The following is a 20,674-nucleotide window of genomic DNA, read 5'->3' on the forward strand; positions in this document are numbered from 1 at the left end:
TCCCTAGATGATAGAGGAGCCTTCCTGTACAGAGGAGACAAAGTTGTACCCCCAGCGGTGTTAATACCTCAGTTGTTGACAATACTACATGAAGGTCACCTGGGTGTCGTGAAAACCAAGATGAGGGCCAAGCAGGGATATTGGTGGCCAGGCATGGAAATACAAACAGAGAGACATGTGAGAGAGTGCGACCAATGCCAACGAGCGGATAAGACAATGACGCCGTTGAGGCCAGCCCTAGGAAAATTCATCAACCCGAAGAACCTGTGGGAGGAACTATCTATAGACATATTAGGACCTATTCTGGATGACCAAGGGACTCCAAAATATTTATGTGCTATAGTGGACAGATATTCGAAATGGCAAGAGGTGCACATTCAAGAGGAGATGGACACTGAGACGATACTCAAATTCCTCACTGCGACCTTCCACAGGGAAGGGATTCCCAAGTCAATATTAAGTGACAATGGTCCCCAGTTTACCTCAGAGAAATGGCTGAAATACATGGAGTGAAATGGGATCATATCCAAGCATACTTCCATATATCATCCGGCTGGAAATGGACAAGTGGAATGCTTCAACAGAGTGTTAATGGGGTCCATCCAGGCTGCCATCATGGTGGGAAAGGACTGGGAAAAGGTCTTAAACATGATTTGGGCCTACCGCATCACCCCGACGAGCACAGGGTATAGCCCCTTCCAAATCCTAAGGGGTAGAGATCCCTTCACAAAAGATAACTTGGCGTGGAAGGAGAAGACGGTAACAAGTAAGTGGTCCCCTGCTGTGGTGCAGTACAATCTGGAGAGAGCCCAAACAATTTATACGGAACATTATATTAGGAGGAACAATGTGAAGGAAACAACTCTGGAGAAAGGAGAATGGGTCAGGGTCAAGTTGGCGGTGTTGCAGAAAAAAGGTGACAGCAAATACAGCCGACCCTTACAAGTTAAACAGGTATATGACCGAGCAGCGTTGCTCAGTGATGGGAATGTGTGGTCCCAGGATCGCATGTCCCGGTGCAATAAGATTTTACGATGGCTCCCCGAAGACCGGGAGCAAGTGGCGACAGATCGGAGGACACTGGAGAATAACAGCGTGAACAAGGAAGGAGAAGGAGGCATGAAGATGGAAGAAATTGAACCAGAACAAAGGGGCAGTGAAAGTCCCAGAGCAGAGGTACAACCCTGGGAAGAGAGAAACCCCCCGCAAAGAGAGCCCGGGTACTCAAGAAGGTAGAGAGATGGGGTCTACCATGATCAGTACAAGAGAAACGACTTCCACCCCGGTAAGACGCACAAGGGGGGGGCAGATTGACCGTGAGGCCTTCTAGGTATCAAGACTTTGAGCTGGGAGAAGAAAAGTAAATTAACAAAGAGACTGCTATTTCCGTGTTTGATATAAAAGGGGGAGATATGTATAGTCACGTTCTAGTACTCTCGCTACGTCATCGCGTAGCGTGAGCGGCGGCCATTTTAGATGGTGCGAGAGACGCGCGATTCGAGTGCCGGAGCCTGAGCAGTGAGGCTGCATGCTTGGCGCTCTCTGTTGAGAATAGTAATTATTAATAAATAACGTTACCTGCAACCCTCCAGTTGTCCTGTGGTACTTGCAGTAGCCAGCATCTTTACATGAGGTAATTCCATTTGATTACACCGTTTGTGTGTTTGGTACGAATATGCCTGAAACGATCAGCCTCACTGCCCTTGGGCCCCGTGTTCCCACCGGGTTGCGTCTATTTTTCATTGTGTGACGATATCGTGAGGATATGCTTTCTTATCCGGCTGGACCCATTGTGTACCGGTACAGATACACGGCTTTGGCCAAGTTTTTAACTAGATTGAACAAATGCCCACATCTGGTTTTAATGAGCAGTCTCATCGCCAGATATTGTTACGCTTGACTCGTTGACGTTGTTTCCACCTCACATAAGCCCTTCTCTCATGTTGAGGTTCCCCGCGCTACATTGACTGCTGAACGACTTTGCTTTAACTTACTGACACGCTGTGTAACCTGGATGGACACACTGTTTGTAATTAATAGGGATGAACGCAATGTAATGTCCTTGTGCAGAATAACATCGTGATTATGGGTTTCTACCCTTTTCCTTTTATGTATCCTCTGTACTATACGTTTTTAAACCAGCTGGGTTTTGGTTATTAATAATATCTCGTATATTTGCAATTAATTTAGCATGTTTTCCTGTGGGTATGTACCAATTATAACCCACTTCTTTATGTATTCACCTATTCATAGGGCTACGCTCTCTGTATAACAAGGAGCTCACAGGTCCAACCCTTAGCCCCAAAGGCTGCCACTCACTGAAGGTGGCTTTTTAGGTAAATATTAGATTTATTTATTCTGTGTTTCTTAATTAAGGTGCCATTTTCCCAGCTCATTCCTTTATTCTTTAACTATAGGTGCCCCAAACCGCACATCACGCCCTAGTCCTGATGAAGACCCCAAAGTAAGGTGCAACTCAACCTACACTGACAAGGGGTCGAAACGTTGACTTTCCATGCTTTACAACTTCTACCCACAATCAACAGATCATTGCTACTGTGGTTTTTGTATGGGATAGGATTCTACAACTGTTAGAATTGCATGGGTCTAGAAAAATATGCCCATGTGATGTCAACTGAAAAATGTTGCTTTTTTGACCACATTTGACTTTTGAAACTACTATCCGCTACTTTATTCCTCACGAATCACCTATCACCTCCCTTCTCCCTTCCCCCTTCCTCTTTTCGCCTCACCCTGGGCACAACGCCGATCTGTATAAAGCATCTATACATAAAAAGTATATATATGAGGATGTGAATAAACAACATCACTCATTCAAGTTGCGCTTTTAGTCATTTGTACATGGCTTTCAAATCATTTATGTTTGTTTTTTGAAAAATACGTTGTCTGGGACACCTACTTATGCAACCCTCTGGAGGGTCAGCTGGCCAGATTTCCCAAACATGGGCATTTGCAACCTTTCACGGTCAGAAAGCTCCTGTTCGAGTAGAAAATGTACTGAATGGCAGCAAAATCAACTCAAGAAGCTGCTCCATCTGGCATGTCGCATGGTGCTGTTTGCTCGATTTTTCAGCACAGAACGAGCTCCTGGCACTAAATCACAGAACGATTAGCGCCACATAGCTATTTCTGCCTGTTTGAGAAATTCTGCGGAATCTCGCTAGATTTGTTTGTAACACAAAACAATTCTGCAGAGTAAAACTCCACAAGTTCCGCCCAGGCCTACTTGTAGGTTGCCCACCAGGATAAAGACAACCTGAAGGGGAACCACTATTTTGTGCTTCAGTCAGTGTTTACTTAAGAAAGACACAACTCACTAACTCAGCACATATATGGACTTCCAAACGTGTATACATATGTTAAACTACACCACACACATTCAGGAGCAAGTGAAGAATCCCTGATGTGGGGGTCTGAGGAAATTTCCCTTAATAGTTTTGTGGAGTGCACACCTAGTTGTAAGGAAGTGGAGTATGGTACAGCGGAGGGGGTTGAGATGCAATTTAAACAAGGTGTCTTTGTGGAGGATGATATGAGCCTCAATACTTGCTAGCAGGGTCTTTCTTGATGCCATTCCCCCTTTAATGGAGGAGAGAACGTATTTGTTCGTCTTTGTCTTTACAACCTTCCACATTATAAAAAAACATAAACAAGAGAGGTACAGAATGTAGTGAATCACAAATTGAGGAAAGATACCTCCACAGGACAAATCCGACAAGACATTAGACAAAATCCAACATTCAAATAATAATCATGGGTGGAGACACTGAGTCATATTTTGTGAACTAGAGCAGACATTTGCCCATAAGTAGTACATTAACTTCTTTTTTGAAAGATGCAGTTGAAGGGAGCAATCCTATATCAGGTGGTACGGGCGTTCCAAATTCTCTGGGCCATACCCGAGAAGGCCCTGTTGCAAGTTTTCTTTTTATGGAAATTCTGTGGTTTCAGCAGCATGGTGCTGGTGCTGTTAGAGGATCTACATCCACCAGATAACTCTAGTGTTTGTGCCAGTACCTTGGGGTGTTGTAGTGTAAGACTTTATGGGTCAGACAGGTCATTTTTAACTAATTCCTTCCCTCGTATGGAAGCCAGTTTAAGGATTTTAGATTTGGAGTGATGTGTTTGTTTTTTTGTTCCTGTGATGAGCTTTGCAGCAGAATTAAGTGAGGTCCTTAGAGGAGTCATCTTAGATCTAGGAAGGCCACAAACAGTTGCACTTCCATAGTCTAGCCTGGGAATGATTAGGGCTCGAACAGCTGCCTTGAAGTCTTCATGGGGAGGAAGGGTTTTAATTTTCTTAAGATGTTTATTTGGTAGTTATCTCCTTTAGTGGCACTACTGATGTGCTCCTGCATGTACAGGCTCTTGTCAAGTGTTCCTCCAAGTGATCTTGTGAAAACTGTAATGAGTGGTGAGCAGTTACGAACAATTAGTTGCTTCATCCATAATTCAATCTCGGGAGAATGTTTGGGTGGGACGATAAGGAGGAATTCCGTTTTGAGGCCGTTTAGTATGAGGTGGTTGCGAGTCAGCTAGTTTTAGGTTTCTTGCATAGGGTTGAGGGACCAAATATCTAAAATGGAGCAAATTTTCAAGTACAGTTTGGTGTCATCCACATACATGTGTTAATGGATGTTGGATCATTTAAGAATTACAGGTAGAGGCTCCATGAATAGTTAGTTTAAAGAGAGTGGGTGACAGAGATGACCCCTGTGGAACCCCTAACTGGTGGAATCGTTAATCTTGATTCTTGGATTTCTGTTGCAGAGAAAGTATGTGAACCCTTGTAGGGAAGACCCTGATAGGCCCATTGTATGTTTCAGTAAGTCTAGGACACTGTCATGTTTATTCGTGTCAAAAGCTGGCGATAGGTTGAGGAGGATTAGAAGGCAGAATACATTCCGATAAAGCATTTTTAGCACGTGGTCCACTATGTGTGTGACACCCAATTCAGTGCTGTGGCCTTGACTGAAGCCGGATTGGAATTGATCTAGGAGTTGAAATTGTTCCATGTGGTTGTATAGCGGGACCTGTACATATTTTTCAAAGAGCTCCGCCAAAGTCATAATGTTAGAGATTGGGGGGAAGTTGTTTAGGTCCGAGCAATCTGCTGTGGGTTTTTTCAAAATACGGTTTACCTTTTCAACTTTTAGGAAGTTCGGAAGAATGCCTTGGAGTAGTGAGGCATTTACTATCTTGGTCCAAAGTGGGGGTATAGCAGATCTGATCTCCGTGAAGATATTCGATAGTAACGGTTCACTGAAGTGGTTTGAGGGTTTCAAAGCTGTTAGAATTTTGAGAATGTCGTTTTCATCTAAATATGTTCCAAGAAGCGTTGTTTTTGGGGGTTGTCCCTGGGAGACATGGGGGCTCAGCTATCCGGGGAGGAGGGAGGCTAATATCTGGTTTGACCGTAAGGTGCTCCCTTGCTGTCCACATGTCATTTTCAATTCTGCTTTTCCCAGGAAGAAGAAGAAATTCCTCAAAGTTAGGTAGCACACTCGACCCAATATGATGAAGTTATTGATAGTAACAAACTTGAAGATGATGGAGTAGGTCACAAATAGTGAATTACTGGAAATGTGACAGAGTAGACAAGCTCGTACGCAAGCTATTCATCTGTTCTGGGGAACAGATGAATAGCTAACAGGAACCACTACTGGTAAAGCCATTTCCTAAAGTTAGACTCTGGAAGACATGACTAGATTCTTTGAAGAACTGAGAGCTGGTTCAAGGCTACTTGAGTCTTCTTGGAGTTGTGGGGCTTGAAACAGAAATACTGTTGATATGGAATTCAAAATACCTCACACTGTTTGAAAGTTGATGAATGAATCTCTTAAGGTCATAGCTGTGAGCTAGTATTATAATTGCACTTGTTATTTGTTGTTAGGAAACAGAGCTTATTGGCTTTCTATTGGTTCAGCTTTAGGTTGTCCTTTGCTATGAAATACTGACAGGCAGAGAGGTAATTTTTAAGGGATCAGTACACTACAAGATGAGATCTTCAGGTATGATTGTCGGATTAACAAAATATTAAAAATTCTAAGATAAAACACTAACTTGAAGGGAATTTGGGTCTATTTCTGATCCTTCTGAGATACAAATATGCAACCAACATAGTAATCATTGGTTCCAGACAAAAGTTTTGGTTGGCACCAAATGTATTGTACAAAAATGAAAAGGTGAAGGTTATGCTAAAATGTATCTTGATTAAAAGATCTATCTCATCTAGCACGAGAGGGTGAGCATTGTCGTGAAAAATAATCTTCCTTCTTTGAAGCTGTGTGGGGGAAATTCCTACATTTCTTAAATCAGATATTTTATCATGGTATTATGAGAGCAACAGTTAGCATGTGATCGAGTATTGTGTTGTTCCAGTATACATTACACTGCATAATGATTCAGACTGTTTAGCAGCAAGGAAATTGGCGGATGAATTGAGCAAAACATGTGATATTTTGAAATGTGAAATTTTCTTAATATTCAATTAATTAAAATCATTACATCTCAGCACACAAGCAAATTGAACAGCATGATTAAAAGTGCTACATTCAAGCAAGTGGGGGTAAGGATGTCACATGCATAAATCTTCTCTTGTTTACAATTGCTTAGGCTTATCTTCACAAAGGGTCCCGTGCCTTGCCCCTGCCTCACTGAAATTTGAAAGCAATATTATAAAAAGGTAACGGGTAACTAGTTTACAGTCACATCAGTCATAAAAAGAGGGGGGGGTAGTTTATTGTCCCTTCATCTATACAGTAAAACAGCCACATTCATAATGAGCCATCATGACTCATTAACCCTCACTTCAAATGATCTTTAACCATAATGACACAGTGCGTATCCCTTTTCTAAAGTGCTGGGTGAAAGTACATTTGCATCCTTCTCCATTGTTCCAGTGAGTTGAGAAGGTATTCGTCGACTTGGTACTCTGTTGACTCTTACTCAGTGAGCAATCATCATCCACTATAGCCTCTCGCCATCCTGAAGATTATTCCTGTTCAGACCTCATACATCCCCAAAGGTTCAACGTGCTCCATGCCACATAATATACATAAAGTGTAAGACAAGCATTGGCATAGCCAATAGGTCTCGCATTTGAGACCTTATAACTATTTAGTTATGCAGCTGAATATCCTTGGTGCAACAACATCAACTGTTGCATGGGTAAACACTGATAAGGTTCCAAAAGCGAGACCTATTGGCTATGCCAATGCTTGTTAATTATTGTTGTTCAGCCCTCATCAGCCTCGGATGCCAGTGTTCTGTTGACACATCACGATTTACAGCTGGAAAAATCCATGCATCAAGTTGTGTTACGTGGTTATGTAATGCTGTTGCCATTTGTACAGCACACAGTCTGCCGTTAGTATCCTGGCCTACTTGGTTACGACAGTAAGGGTCTGATTTGACTGGTGATGACGTGATTCAGATAATGTCTTTGACTCTGTCTCCCAGTTTGGTGGTAATTCTAAAGTCATTGACCTTTGGACCCATGATGTGGTGTTTGGGAGGACAGGTGGGAATGTTTATCTATTGTTAACCCACCTTCTCCGTCGGTTGTGTGGCCGTGTTGTTGCTGGATATACGTCATGTCTGATATATATCAGATGATTACAAAAGGAAATTGGTCACTGTCTTAGTGTTGAATCCCATCGCTGCCTGGTCACAAGATCACAATTGCATGGATTTATTAACTTTTTAGTTGCAGAATAGTGTCACTGTTGTCATCCACCTACTTCCGGACACATTGTTATGCAGACACTGCATACCAGTACTGATACTGATGTGTTCCACGGGGACCCTGGATCTTGCAGCCCACACTCAACCACCTACCCCCCGCCTCCACATATGAAGCTGGTTGCAAGGAGGAGAAGCGCAGAGGTGACAACCTGAGGCCTAACTACTAGAAATGTCGACTTGGACGATGGGGAAGCGGGTTCATCATCTTGTGATTCTGGGCAAATCACTTACTCCTCTCCATACCAAATAACAAATTAATGTGTCCGTCTATAATGCAACTGATGCTCGTGTAAAGCGCTGATACCGTCGGTAGGCGTGGGCGGAAAATCCGTTCCGCTCGCGGATTTTGCGGATTTTCGGGAAATCCGCAATCCGCGAGATTTGCGAATTTCCCGCAAAATCCGCAAATCCGCGAGCAGCGGATTTTGCTCGCACTGCTCGCACTGTTCGCGTGAGTTCGCGCCCCGCGAATAAGTGCAAAATTGCAGAAATACGATTTTAGCAAAACTGAAAGTAACTACTTACCAGGTTCAAAAGTTCAGGCTCATCATTAGTAGCCATTTCCTGGAGTGCTTCCTGAGGGGCCCCTCCAGAGTTCAGTTGCCAGTTGAAACTAGTATGTGACCCTGCTCTGAACCTCAGAATAGTTACACATATGCCACAAAGGTCCTGAATTACAGCTAAGGGAGACAAGCAGGAGCCAGGCTGGAAGTTAAAATCCATTAATCAGCCCCTAATTCATTATTGTCAGTTGGGGCAGGGCAGGTGTTGTAACTAATTTTGCAACAATGAAAGCACTTAGCAAGTGCAAAAGATCACTAATCAGGGCGCACTAAGGAAGCAGGTGCCAGCTAAAAAAATATTCTGTGACACATGAATCAGCCCCAAATTAATTCAGGTCACTTGAGGCAGGGAAGGTGTGCTTTGCTTTGCCGAAAATAATGTACACTGGACAACCAGAGGGTGTGGTGATGAAACAGAGGGTGGCATGGGTGGGCCAGAGGGTGGCATGAGTAGTCAGAGAGTGGCAGTGGTGACAGAGAGTGGCAGTGATGAAGAAGAGTGTCCCAAACAGGCTGGACACGTAGAAACAACAAGTTCGCGAAACTTGCGACCCGACAGGTAAGTTCGCAATTTGCGAAAGTGTACAAAACCCTCGCGAACTGGCAGAAACACGGGCGAACACAAAAAAAAAAAAATCCGCAAATTCGCGGGAATTCGCGGATTTTGCGGATTGCGAATCCGCAAATCCGCAAAATTCGCGAACGCGAGATCCGCAAAATTCGCTCATGCTTAACCGTCGGGTCAAGTTTGCGCTGTATAAAACTTCCCAAAAATAAAGAAGCTATTTTGTAGCAGTCCGAGTCTGAGATGGAAATCTTCGTACCGTAGCAGAGGCAAAATTATAGAGGAGGAGAAATCCCTACAATGCTCTAACAGCAGAATGGCGACATAACATGGCTTCAAGTAGTGTATGCCTACAAGTAAACGCTGCATAGATAACGTAGATAGGAAGAGCAGTGTGCACTAAAATAAGCAAACAGCCTGGAGGCATGCTCAGTACGCAGTAGGGACAGTACGCAGCTGCAGATAAAACCGCTATTGCGCAACATAAAGAAAAACATACAAAATTCATGGCAAAATGCCCAAATAAGGCAACAAGTAATATTTATGAACTAAAGGGTTCTTAGAGCGGCAGCCAATTAGGCTAAAGTTTTTTGGATCACTATTGTTGAAAACATTCCTAGGAGAGGCAATTATCTCTGAAGTGACATTATTTAACAAGACAGACAATAAATACATTACATTTCCCCATCAAACAAATCAAGATCCTATAAGTGGCTTGTCTGAACGAGAAGGGAGAGAGAAAATGTGGCGCCATGTCAAAATACACAAAAACAGTCAGAGGACACAGAACACACCACCTTAGAAGAGACACAACACCTTTAGATTTTGGGCGGGGTGGGGGGAAGGTTGGAGGTATGGAGGTCGCAGCATCAACTCAAATATGCGATGGGCTACGAGGAGGAAATAAAAGAGGAAGGAAGGGAAAGAAAAAAAACGGGAGTGAGAGATGTTAAGAGTAGGGTGGTAGAATGGAATAGCGAGAGAAAGGAAGAAAGGAAAGAAGGGAAGATGGAGGAAAGTGGTATGGAAGGAAGAAGAATGGAAAAAAGAAATCAAAGAAGGAAGGAAGAAAAGGAGGAAACAGGAAACTGATGCAGCGAATAGTGGGTGGACTGATGCAGCAAATAGTGGGTGGAAAGGAGAGAAGAGAAATGGAGAGGAAGTAATGCGGGAGTGAGGAGCGGCACACGCAGTTACCAGGGGCTGAAAGTTGAAAGAGGCGCTCTGTGGTGGGGGAGGGGAAGGGAGTTGAAGCGCGAGCAAAACAGGGAGTCAGAGCAAGGCGCACTCGCCTGGGAGAGTGAGAGGAAAGCCAGATGGCGCCTCTGCTCATACCTGTGCGTGTAACCGCATGCTCTATGCCACCCAAAAAGCTGTGGTCAGCTTTTTAAAGCCCCCACTCACTAAATGACTCACTAAATGTCTCACCAGGCCAGCGCATGCGCTGGCTCAGGCGAGACCTAAAAAACAATGAAGGGTGATGTGGGAGGGTAAAGAGAGCCTGTTGAGTTCATGGATAATAAGCATAATTTGAGATCGTTTTCTTTAAACCATTATGATATGTAACTGCATAAAGGATGCTGTAAACTTATCAAAAATGGATATTTGCAATGTGTGAGGGTAAGGCATTGACACTGTCTAAGTGCAACAGGAACCACTACTGGTAAAGCCATTTCCTAAAGTTAGACTCTGGAAGACATGACTGGATTCTTTGAAGAACTGAGAGCTGGTTCAAGGCTACTTGAGTCTTCTTGGAGTTGTGGGGCTTGAAACAGAAATACTGTTGATATGGAATTCAAAATACCTCACACTGTTTGAAAGTTGATGAATGAATCTCTTAAGGTCATAGCTGTGAGCTAGTATTATAATTGCACTTGTTATTTGTTGTTAGGAAACAGAGCTTATTGGCTTTCTATTGGTTCAGCTTTAGGTTGTCCTTTGCTATGAAATACTGACAGGCAGAGAGGTAATTTTTAAGGGATCAGTACACTACAAGATGAGATCTTCAGGTATGATTGTCGGATATGTTCTTGTGGCTCTTAAAGAAATTCCCGTTAGCACTTGTAGGTTCTCAGTAAAGATTGAAGACAACAGGTTAACAGGATGGAGTCCTTGGCTATTCCACCATTCATTGGTATGTGGTTAAGCCTTGAGAAACTAATTTAGGCAAGCTGATTTGTGTTTGTCAGGTAGGAGGCAAAGCATTTGAGGATGGTGTTGTAGAATCAGATATGTGAGGCCATATTGTTGAGCATCCTTGGATTTCTGATTCAGTGCAGAGAGACAACAGAGTTAAAAGAGTCAGGAGTTGCCATTGGTGTTGTCATTGATAAGGAGGGAGTCATCAATCACGTGGTGATTGCTGTTTCTTTACTGAATTGTAGCCTGAACTAGTAGTCTTAAATAGCTTGTTGGTCATAGTGCTGATGTTGCAACTTCTTTCTCAGTCATTTTTCGGAAAGGGACGTGGGTGATGAGGCAGTAGGTGATTAGTTTTTTTTAGAAGATGCCTTGTTTGAGTGCAGCATTAGCAGGGTTAAGCAGCGCTTGAGAGCTTTTCCGATTATGGGAATTCACTGTTCAATCTGAGTGATGTTGTCTTTGTAGAATGTGGTCTGGCAGGTTTGTGAGGTTGTTGACTTTGATGGGAAAGTAGTTAGGCAGTCAGTTGCAGTTTAATAACAATATACATTTGATTTACTTAACGATTATCAGAGTACTTTATGACGGAACATACCTTTAAACAAGTTAGCTTGTTTAAGTCGAAGAAGGGGATTTGAATATTTCAACCATCAGATCCTTCCCCAGGATCCCACAGAGGCTCCAGCGTACATACAAAATAAGCGACTCTCATCTCTTGTTGGTCTCCCACTAGTCTGCTAAGATGACAGTAGCCATCCTTTACTGCGGATGGCAGAGAACTTTTGTGGGTACCTGTTGTCCAGCAGAACCTTATGGTCAGCTATGTAGACACAAAATAAAATGTAGCGCACCACCCAAGGGCTTTCAGACATGAGCAGAGCTGTCATTGAACAGTGAACAGAGGTCTAGAAACATGAGAGCAACTGTAACCAAATTATGAATATCTTTTAGTACCTCACTTTATCCTGACTTTAGGTCCTATGACACCCTAGTTGTGCTATTTTCTGCAGATCTTGTGTTCACTAAAACAAAATGTACTGAGCAGGCCAGGCACGTAGGCAGAAGGGATTCCTGGCACTGCAAGGGTTATTCATTCCAATAACTATAAGTTGTACATCGAAGCTATTCAAATGACCTTAAGTTTATCCTTCTTTCACTCCCGAGATCTTGAAGGTGCTATCATGGCAAGACAATTCTAGATTGCCGACTTTTCACATGTCAATAGCATACCTTAAATACTTCCTCTTTGTTTGGATCCAGATAATAGTTTTACTCAGATCATAGAGAGCATAACCCCTTTAGACCTCCTTTAGCGATTGTGCCTCCATGAAGATGTATATAGCGCACTTCTGGCCTACCTGTACAAAAGCTACTTTTCAAGCTTTTTATCCTGTCTCTGAATCTTTAAAAATCTGAAATATACTCTGAAGGGGACTTGTTGGATGTAAAGCAGTTGAAGAGAAAACAGTGCTGCAATGTTACCCTGTCCACAGTAGGATATTGCTTGATTTTGTTTGGCGTGTTGTGCCCCTCCAGTCCTGGTGCAGAAAAATGTGCCAGTGTGGAATAGCACAATCTAAACAGAAATGTGGCATCTTCACTCTGAATATCTACTATCTATACTACTATTATAAAGAGAGAACACAAACCTTTTGGCAAGGTAAACTCGGGAACCACAGCGCCAATCCACGCACCCGATGCATTGTAGAAATTGTCAGGGTGTGCAGATGGACATAGGCTATAAAAAATAAAAATAAAACGTACATTTAAAAATATAACTTTTAAAAAAAAGTAGTGCCCTGAAAGTAGCGCCTGCCGCGACGCTGCTCTGGCCGTGACGTAGCGCTGGCCGCGACGTGCGTGATGACGAGGAGGAGAGACATGGAGCTGCGGTGAAGTGAGCATGGAGCGCGGGCGCGTCATGGCAAAGAGGAGCGGCGGTGAAGTGAAGAACGCGGGAAGGAGCGGCAGCTCAGGTAAAGTAAATGCTCATTGAAATCAGGGCAGGAGGAAGTCGAGCCGGGAGGGGGGCGGGAGCGGGTGTGCACAGAAGGACAGGCGCGAGGAGTGGGGGCGGGAGGGGATCGGGGCGGGACCGGGTGTTATGCCCCCAGCCCCTTTCTGCCCCAGGCAACGCTGGGGCGGGCTGCTAGTATTACAATATTGTGGCGGCAGTGACTCACTCTACCCACCCTCCCGTCTTACCACTAGTGCATGAATGGCATTTGTGTGTAGTAATATAACTGGATACAATTGACTATTTTGAAGGATCTTCCCTAGAGGACACATATGGCTTGCATGCTTTATTTGTATTAGAGGATTATTTTCAAATAATAATTTAAGGACTCATCTGTGTAAATCTCTATCAGAGTTTACTACAGTTGGTGGCTGAATACCTTAGAAAATGTTTTGCTCAGGTGACAATGTCATTCTGTATCAGTCTAAGTATGCCTTTATGTTGCGTAGGTAAGGTAGGCAAAATCCGTGGCTGTCTGCCTAACCTTCTAGATATATGACCATTTCTATAAACGGTGTCTTTTTTGGCAAATCATTTTAAAGTGATTTTACTAGATGTGCAATGGCTGAATTTAAAGTTGCAATTGTGACAGGAGTTTGACTTTGCTTCTTCATCAGAATCTAATTGCAATAGGAGAATTATAAGTGAATATTGGTTTGTGTGTAACATACCCCCTGAAAAGTCTTTAGCTGGGATAGTGGTGATCAAATGGGCAAGACATTTAAATATGGATTGGTAAGCAGTTACTGATAGAAAATTATGCACAGGTGAAATAATTGATGAATATGTTTAACTTATCAGAGCGCAGTGTCGATTAGCTATGGGAGCTCTTTTTATGTGACAGTGATTTTAATTTGGAAAGATTGTTGCTATAAATCTTTTTAAATGCTTTAGACGAACTGATCTGCGTGTCTTATTGGCCATGCAGACACATGTTTTTATTCGCCTACTTTTACCCCTAGAGCATTCCATCCACTTTAAATGAACATTGCAAGCTGTGACAGGTTGTATGACTTTTATGGTCTGGCTTCACAGCGCAGCTGTCGCCAGACATAATGTGAAACGCGCAAGATGATGGACGGAACGTTGCACATTGGCAAAACATTCACCCCCAGTCACAGATCTGGGTTTAATCCATCGTTATTTTGCTCACCACGCCACCCCAGTTTGCATAATGTGAGCGTAACTTGAGAGGTGCTATGGCTCCGCCCACATGTGGGAAGTACATGTTATGATTGGACAGAAGTTGTGTTCCATAAAGAAAGTGCTTGGCTTCCACACAGTTGTGATCAAGTTATGTATTTATACAGCTGGCTGAGGCTGAACTTTTAGTTGGACATAACATGACATTGTAATGATATTAAAGTGTCTTAGATAACTGGATAATTCATGGTGTTTTTCTCTAGCAGCAGCACTGATAGGAGGAGGGCAGACATCAACCTATATGGATTTTTAAGTCTAGGTAGATGATGGTGCTTCATAAACCAGATCTATTGGCACTGCAAATGCGTGTTAGGTTGTAGGTTTTAAAAGTCTTGATGGGCATTTGGAATGGCATTTCATTATGACAGAGGAGTTTCATGAATGCAAAAGACGCCAAAATTCAAACCTGATCCTTTACTGTTTATGGGCATTAATTTATAAACCATTATTACAATGTTTAATGTGGTTTGTAAGGTGAGTTAGCTATCTTAAGTTTCTAAGGAGAATGTGTAACATAGAAAGTAGTAAGCTAATTAACAATTGTATTAATTTTTTAATAAAGCTTTTTCTGCAATGGTTTTAATATTTTATCTCTTTTTATGATTTTGCTTTTGATTGTTATCAATAAATGTGTGTAAATGAAATGGCTGTTGTTCCTGTTTAAAGCAAAAACATTGATAAAATAAATACATCTCTGGAAACCTTCTGACATGCATGTATACAACCCCGATAAACCAAATGTTAGTGTATCTAAAACTTTAACTCACAAGTAGTACTTGAGAGTACCTTAGTCTCAAAGGACTAAATTATTTCAAATGTATTAACTGTGGCACATGAAACTTGCGGCATATTTGACGACAGTTATTCATCCCTTGATGGAAGAAGATCTACTATATTTTGTAAATGAAGAGGCGGGTACTGTTATGCACACATGCTTTTGAAATAGAACCTCCTACATTCTAACTTGTTTTCTAGTGAGAGTTCCCCGTTTTCCTTTTATCCCTTATGGTCACGCTATTTAATGTAAAGACATTTCTTCAAATTCTTTTTGAAAGCCAAGATTTTAAAAAGTTGAGTATTTTTTCTCCGAGCGATGACCCCTGAGTTGGTAATTTATTTATTTAACCTGAGATATGTCTTAACTGCTGTATGTTGGGCATTTAAAGAGATAGACATTTCACAAATTGTGAGGCCTAAGGGCCAGATCTACTAAGATTTGACTTGCAAAAAGCAAACACAAATTGCTCAATGACTTTATGACTTTATGCAAATCCAGTCCGATTTTGCAAAACGACCTATGTACTTAATAGGTCAGTCAATAAAAAGGGAATTGCACGGGGTCACAGAACTACCTTCCTAATTTATATGCATTAGGCAGGTCACAATTTTTGACTCCTTGCTATTGACTACAATCAACAGGATAAGGGACAGAAGACCGCCATCTGTGTGATTGCTTTTCAAAATTGTTTTTTTTTAAAGCAGCACAATTTCCTTAAATGAATTGGGGCTCCTTCAAAAAAAGTTTTCCATATTGAAGAACTTCAATGCAAATTCAAATGGGTCGCTTTATAAATCCGTTACCACCTCAACTTGGGATTCAGTAATTGGTTAATGGTTTGTCAATGGTGTGAGACTGGAATCTCAAACCATTGATGCATACATAGAATTTCAATCTGGTAGGAACGCTCAAAACACGTCCATTTCAAATTGCAATTTGGCTGAAGTCGCAAACCCTATTTTGTCAACTGGAAAAACGTTTCTTAATTGCAAAGTTAGTGCAATACATAAAAAAAAACTTTGCAGCCGCTAACCTCCAATTTTGTAAATCACTGCATTTGGGACCGCAAAATTCCTTGGAATATTTAGATTCTTACATGCTGAAGTGTGGTTTGACATCAAGCGCTTGTAGGAATAGCTCCTAACCGTATTTTCTCTTTCTTGTCCTCAGTCCCTTTTACGGAGAAGATTTTTACTGTGAAATTCCTCGGAGTTTTCGACACCTATCTTTTTACATATTCGACAGAGATGTGTTTCGCCGGGATTCCATCATAGGTATGTTCAATTCAAAGTATACACTAGTTGTGGCTGGTCTATGTATAGTATAAGATGTGCAAACAAAAGTGTATTTTTGTTTCAGTTCAATCCCTTAAACCTCGAACAATGTGTAGGATATTTCTTTTTTTTAATTATTATCTATACAACTGTAGTGATTTTGAACGGTCACACGTGGTACCAACAGTCGCCCCTGAATGTATAGCACAGCAACTGTGAGTTGAAGCCATGCACCACCCGACCTAGAAGTATTGTTATTACATATATTTAGTGTGTTTTTGTATTTGTTTGGCCCCTTACTCCCCACAAGAGTCTGAGTGTGCCTTTTTACACTGGTCTAATATTTTGTTTTTACATTTTTGATTATGGAAGTGTATTATCTGGTAGGTGTAAAGGTGGATCTGTTTATTGATGATGATTTTTGTCCCTTTAGAGGACTAGGGACTGCCAGTGATAATATTTGAAGTTTGTCTGGCAACTGAGTTTTATAACATTACAATTTGTCATACATCTTGACTGCGTTCCATCGGTAAGATGACTACCTCAGTTTTAATGAGCTGCAGCTTTTTCTAGGTGTAGCATTAGCCAGACATTTTCATTTTACTAAATATATGTATAGTATACTTGTGTATAGTGGCTTTCAGCTAGCTTTTTTTTCCTCTACAAGGCTGATATTGTATCATTCACGTGTTTCTTCCATCCACTAGAATGTAAGCCATAGAGCAATGGGTCAGATCACTTTAACCAAACTGTTGGCAAATACCAGTCCTATTGGCTTTGCCAGTGCTTGTTTTTTAATGAATGACATTGGCGGGCTAAACCTAATTCCACATGCAATTCTTTGGTTTTTACAGGTGCCAATTGCCTGCCAAATGTTTGTGTGGTAATATAACCAACACCAGGGTGGCAAAGTTCTACATTTGATGCATTTTAGATAAGCTGTTGCTGAGTATGATTGCTTCACTCTCCCTCAGTAGTGGCTAGTGTTCTTTAAAGGTGGCAGGGCATAATACTTCCCCGAATTTCATCAAGCAAATTGAGCAAACAGCTCTGGACACTGCAGACTTGAAACCGAAAGCGCCCAAGGTTACCTTCAGCAGGGGTGCTTGTGGTTCATTGGTTTTCCCACACACCAGAACAGTATTGACCACACCTTCATATCCACTGGAATCTTGAACTAAACTCTGATCAGATCAACGCCCAACTGGTTCCTTAATCTGTTACTGGGTACTTTGCTGAGTATTCCCACTTTTGATTTTGTTTACGTTATTAGGTAGATTTGTAACCCTTCGAGTTGTATTGGCAAGACCCTACACTTCTGTCCAAAAATCCAGTCTAAATGGCCAGACAGCAGAGGTACATTGTGAGTTTAATTTACCGGAGCATGTAAGCATAGGTTTGTCTTTGAATATGTGACCCATTTTCATAGATTCTGTTGGATCCCTTGTAAATGAATATTTAACTTAGCAGTTATTTACCCTTTGAGTGCTTGGTCATTTGTTTCTCATCTTTTCACTGATTGCTCTGCAATATCCTAAATAAAGTTGCATTGCCTTTCAAACAAGAAGAACTGAGTAGCTCTCAAGCTTTGAGTATGACGGCTGCTTCTTACACCCACATCTTTACCACCTCCTAGATGAAACCACGGCTGTTCGACCAAGCTACCATTAGAGAGTCCAGTTCACCAATGGAGACTTAACTAACCTTTAACATAGCACCAGCACACTAGGACCTGCTATACAAGTAGAAAAGCAGAGTACTTTGCAGGGATATGGTCCTACGTTCACTCAGAGCCAAGTACATGACTTTCTCCCAGCCTGCATGGGTGTCAACCCTGGCAAACGTTTTGACTTCAACAGGGGGGGGACATGAAGTGCTATGTTAGTGCTGTAAAATACAATACAAGTGACTTCTATTTTTTTCGAAAAATTGGAAGAAGTGCTGTTACTGGCCAACACTGAGGCTACCTTAATTATGGGGTGTGGAACAATGTTACTCAACTCAGAACTACAATAAAATTGATGTCGAGATCTCAGGATATCGTCCACTTTATGCGCTTTTTGATGGATTTTGCTCATCAAATATTCTTCTATACTTGCAGATATTTAAACATTTAAACCCATTAAAATGAAAAAGGAGACTTGGGGGCACATGCATCAACCTATTTAGGGAGTGCAAACGGTGCGAATCAGTAAATTCGGCCGTTTGCACTTCCTAAATACGTTTTTCGGATGCATCATGCATTTTTGTGAAAATCGCTATTTTTAGCGATTTCCAAAAATGCAATTGCTTTTACGGAATCACAATTTTGCGATTCCTTAAAAGCAATGCATCATTGTTTTGAAATTTGCGAATTTCAAAATAGGGGTGCAAATTACCACAAGGTTGAACCTCGTGGCAATTTGCGAAAATGTTTAAATATGCACAAAAATGCATTTTTTAAAGTGTAATGTTACAGACGCACATGTCCTTAGGACATGTGTGTGTGAAACATGCACTTAAAAATACATTACAGGGGTGCAGGGGGGGGGTCCTTTGGACCCCCCCCCTGCACCCATGTAATGCATGAACAAATTGCGATTCTAAAACAGAAAATCACAATTTGAAAATGCCTTCCCATTGATTCCTATGGGCCTTTTGGCCCATAGTAATCATTTGGAATTGCGAATTCTCAATTTAGTATTCCCATAATATTTGCGATTCGGTAAAAATTGCGATTTTTACCGATTCTCAAATATTATAGGAAAAAAATCATGCATCCCATTTTGCAATTCCTAATTTGCGATCCCCTAAAAATCGCAAATTAGGAATTGCAAAATCAAACAATGATGCATGTGGCCCTTGGCTTCCACGTTGTCAGTGATGCTGTCACGTTAAAAAAAAAAAAAAATGTATATATATATAGAGGAGCCCACACAAGGGAAGTATAGCTTACTCGTTTTTAATGAAAGCCGCATCACAGCAATTGATCAGTTCAAAGACAGCGTGCAAATTATTTCATGTACAGCCTGACGCGTTTCGGGCTCCCGCCCTTAGTCATAGGCTCAATGACCAAACACCGTCCACAGCGTAATGTTCAATTAAATGCTTCATTTGGAACCCACCCTTTGTGGGTGCGGCCGCTCGCACGCCCTCCTGGTTTCCGAAGTCCTTGTTTTCCTCCAGTGAGGCGCTGCGTATAGTGTAAATCTTCAAATGTTCAATATAAAACACCGATTAGTTGCTGTTGTTGTTCCGCAACCACTGTGATGACAAATAACAGCTCCATTATCATCTCCTTGTCCTGCAAATGGCGAACGTCGCCAGTGGTTGTGGAACAACAGCAACCAATCAGTATTTTATATTGAAAATTTGAAGATTTACACTATATGCAGCGCCTCACTGGAGGAAAACAAGGACTTCGGAAACCAGGAGGCCGTGAGAGCGGCCGCGCCCACGAGGACGGGTTCCAAATGAAGCATTTAATTGAACATTACGCTGTGGATGGTGTTTGGTCATTGAGCCTATGATTAAGGGCGGGAGTCCGAAACGCGTCAGGCTGTACATGAAATAATTTGCACGCTGTCTTTGAACTGATCAATTGCTGTGGTGCGGCTTTCATTAAAAACGAGTAAGCTATACTTCCCTTGTGTGGGCTCCTCTAAATGGGCAACCTGTGTGTGAGATATTAAAGACGGCCGTTCCCGTCGTGGAGGATGCCCCGCTGCTGGAGCGGACTTGCTGCGACGCCAGGCGGCGTTCGCCATTTGCAGGATAAGGAGCTGATAATGGAGCTGTTATTTGTCATCACAGTGGTTGCGGAATAACAACAGCAACCAATCGGTGTTTTATATTGAACATTTGAAGATTTACACTATACACAGCGCCTCACTAGAGGAAAACAAGGACTTCGAAAACCAGGAGGCCGTGCGAGCGGCCGCGCCCAAGAGGGCGGGTTCCAAATGAAGCATTTAATTGAACATTACACTGTGGATGGTGTTTGGTCATTGAGCCAATGACTAAGGGCGGGAGCCCGAAACGCGTCAGGCTGTACATGAAATAATTTGCACGTTGTCTTTGAACTGATCAATTGCTGTGGTGCGGCTTTCATTAAAAACGAGTAAGCTATACTTCCCTTGTGTGGGCTCCTCTAAATGGGCAACCTGTGTGTGAGATATATATACATATATATATATATATATCAGTCAGCAAGAGCGCCAAAGGTTTCCCTGACACAAACCAAATCGCCAGCACCGTGAAAGCGGACATCTAAGGGAAAGTGGCTGCCGCTGGAGACCGGCTCCAGCATGACTCCTTGCCTCACCTGAAGAGGGGCTGAAGCGGGACACGAGGCGAATGAAAATCCACCAGAGGCAATTGAATATG

General features: G+C 42.2%; 1 protein-coding gene across 2 annotated transcripts in view; it reads left to right on the top strand.

Moving 5' to 3' along the window:
* Nucleotides 1–20,674, top strand: part of RASA3 (RAS p21 protein activator 3) — an 897,341-nt gene that overhangs the window by 323,331 nt on the left and 553,336 nt on the right. For both annotated transcript variants that reach the window (XM_086934683.1, XM_086934684.1), the window contains exon 3: nucleotides 16,206–16,309. In XM_086934683.1, coding sequence (XP_086790809.1) covers nucleotides 16,206–16,309 — 104 coding nt within the window. The remainder of the gene's footprint in view (nucleotides 1–16,205; nucleotides 16,310–20,674) is intronic.

Source organism: Lissotriton vulgaris, chromosome 8 (genome assembly GCF_964263255.1).
Source record: "Lissotriton vulgaris chromosome 8, aLisVul1.2, whole genome shotgun sequence".
NCBI classification, from domain to species: domain Eukaryota; kingdom Metazoa; phylum Chordata; class Amphibia; order Caudata; family Salamandridae; genus Lissotriton; species Lissotriton vulgaris.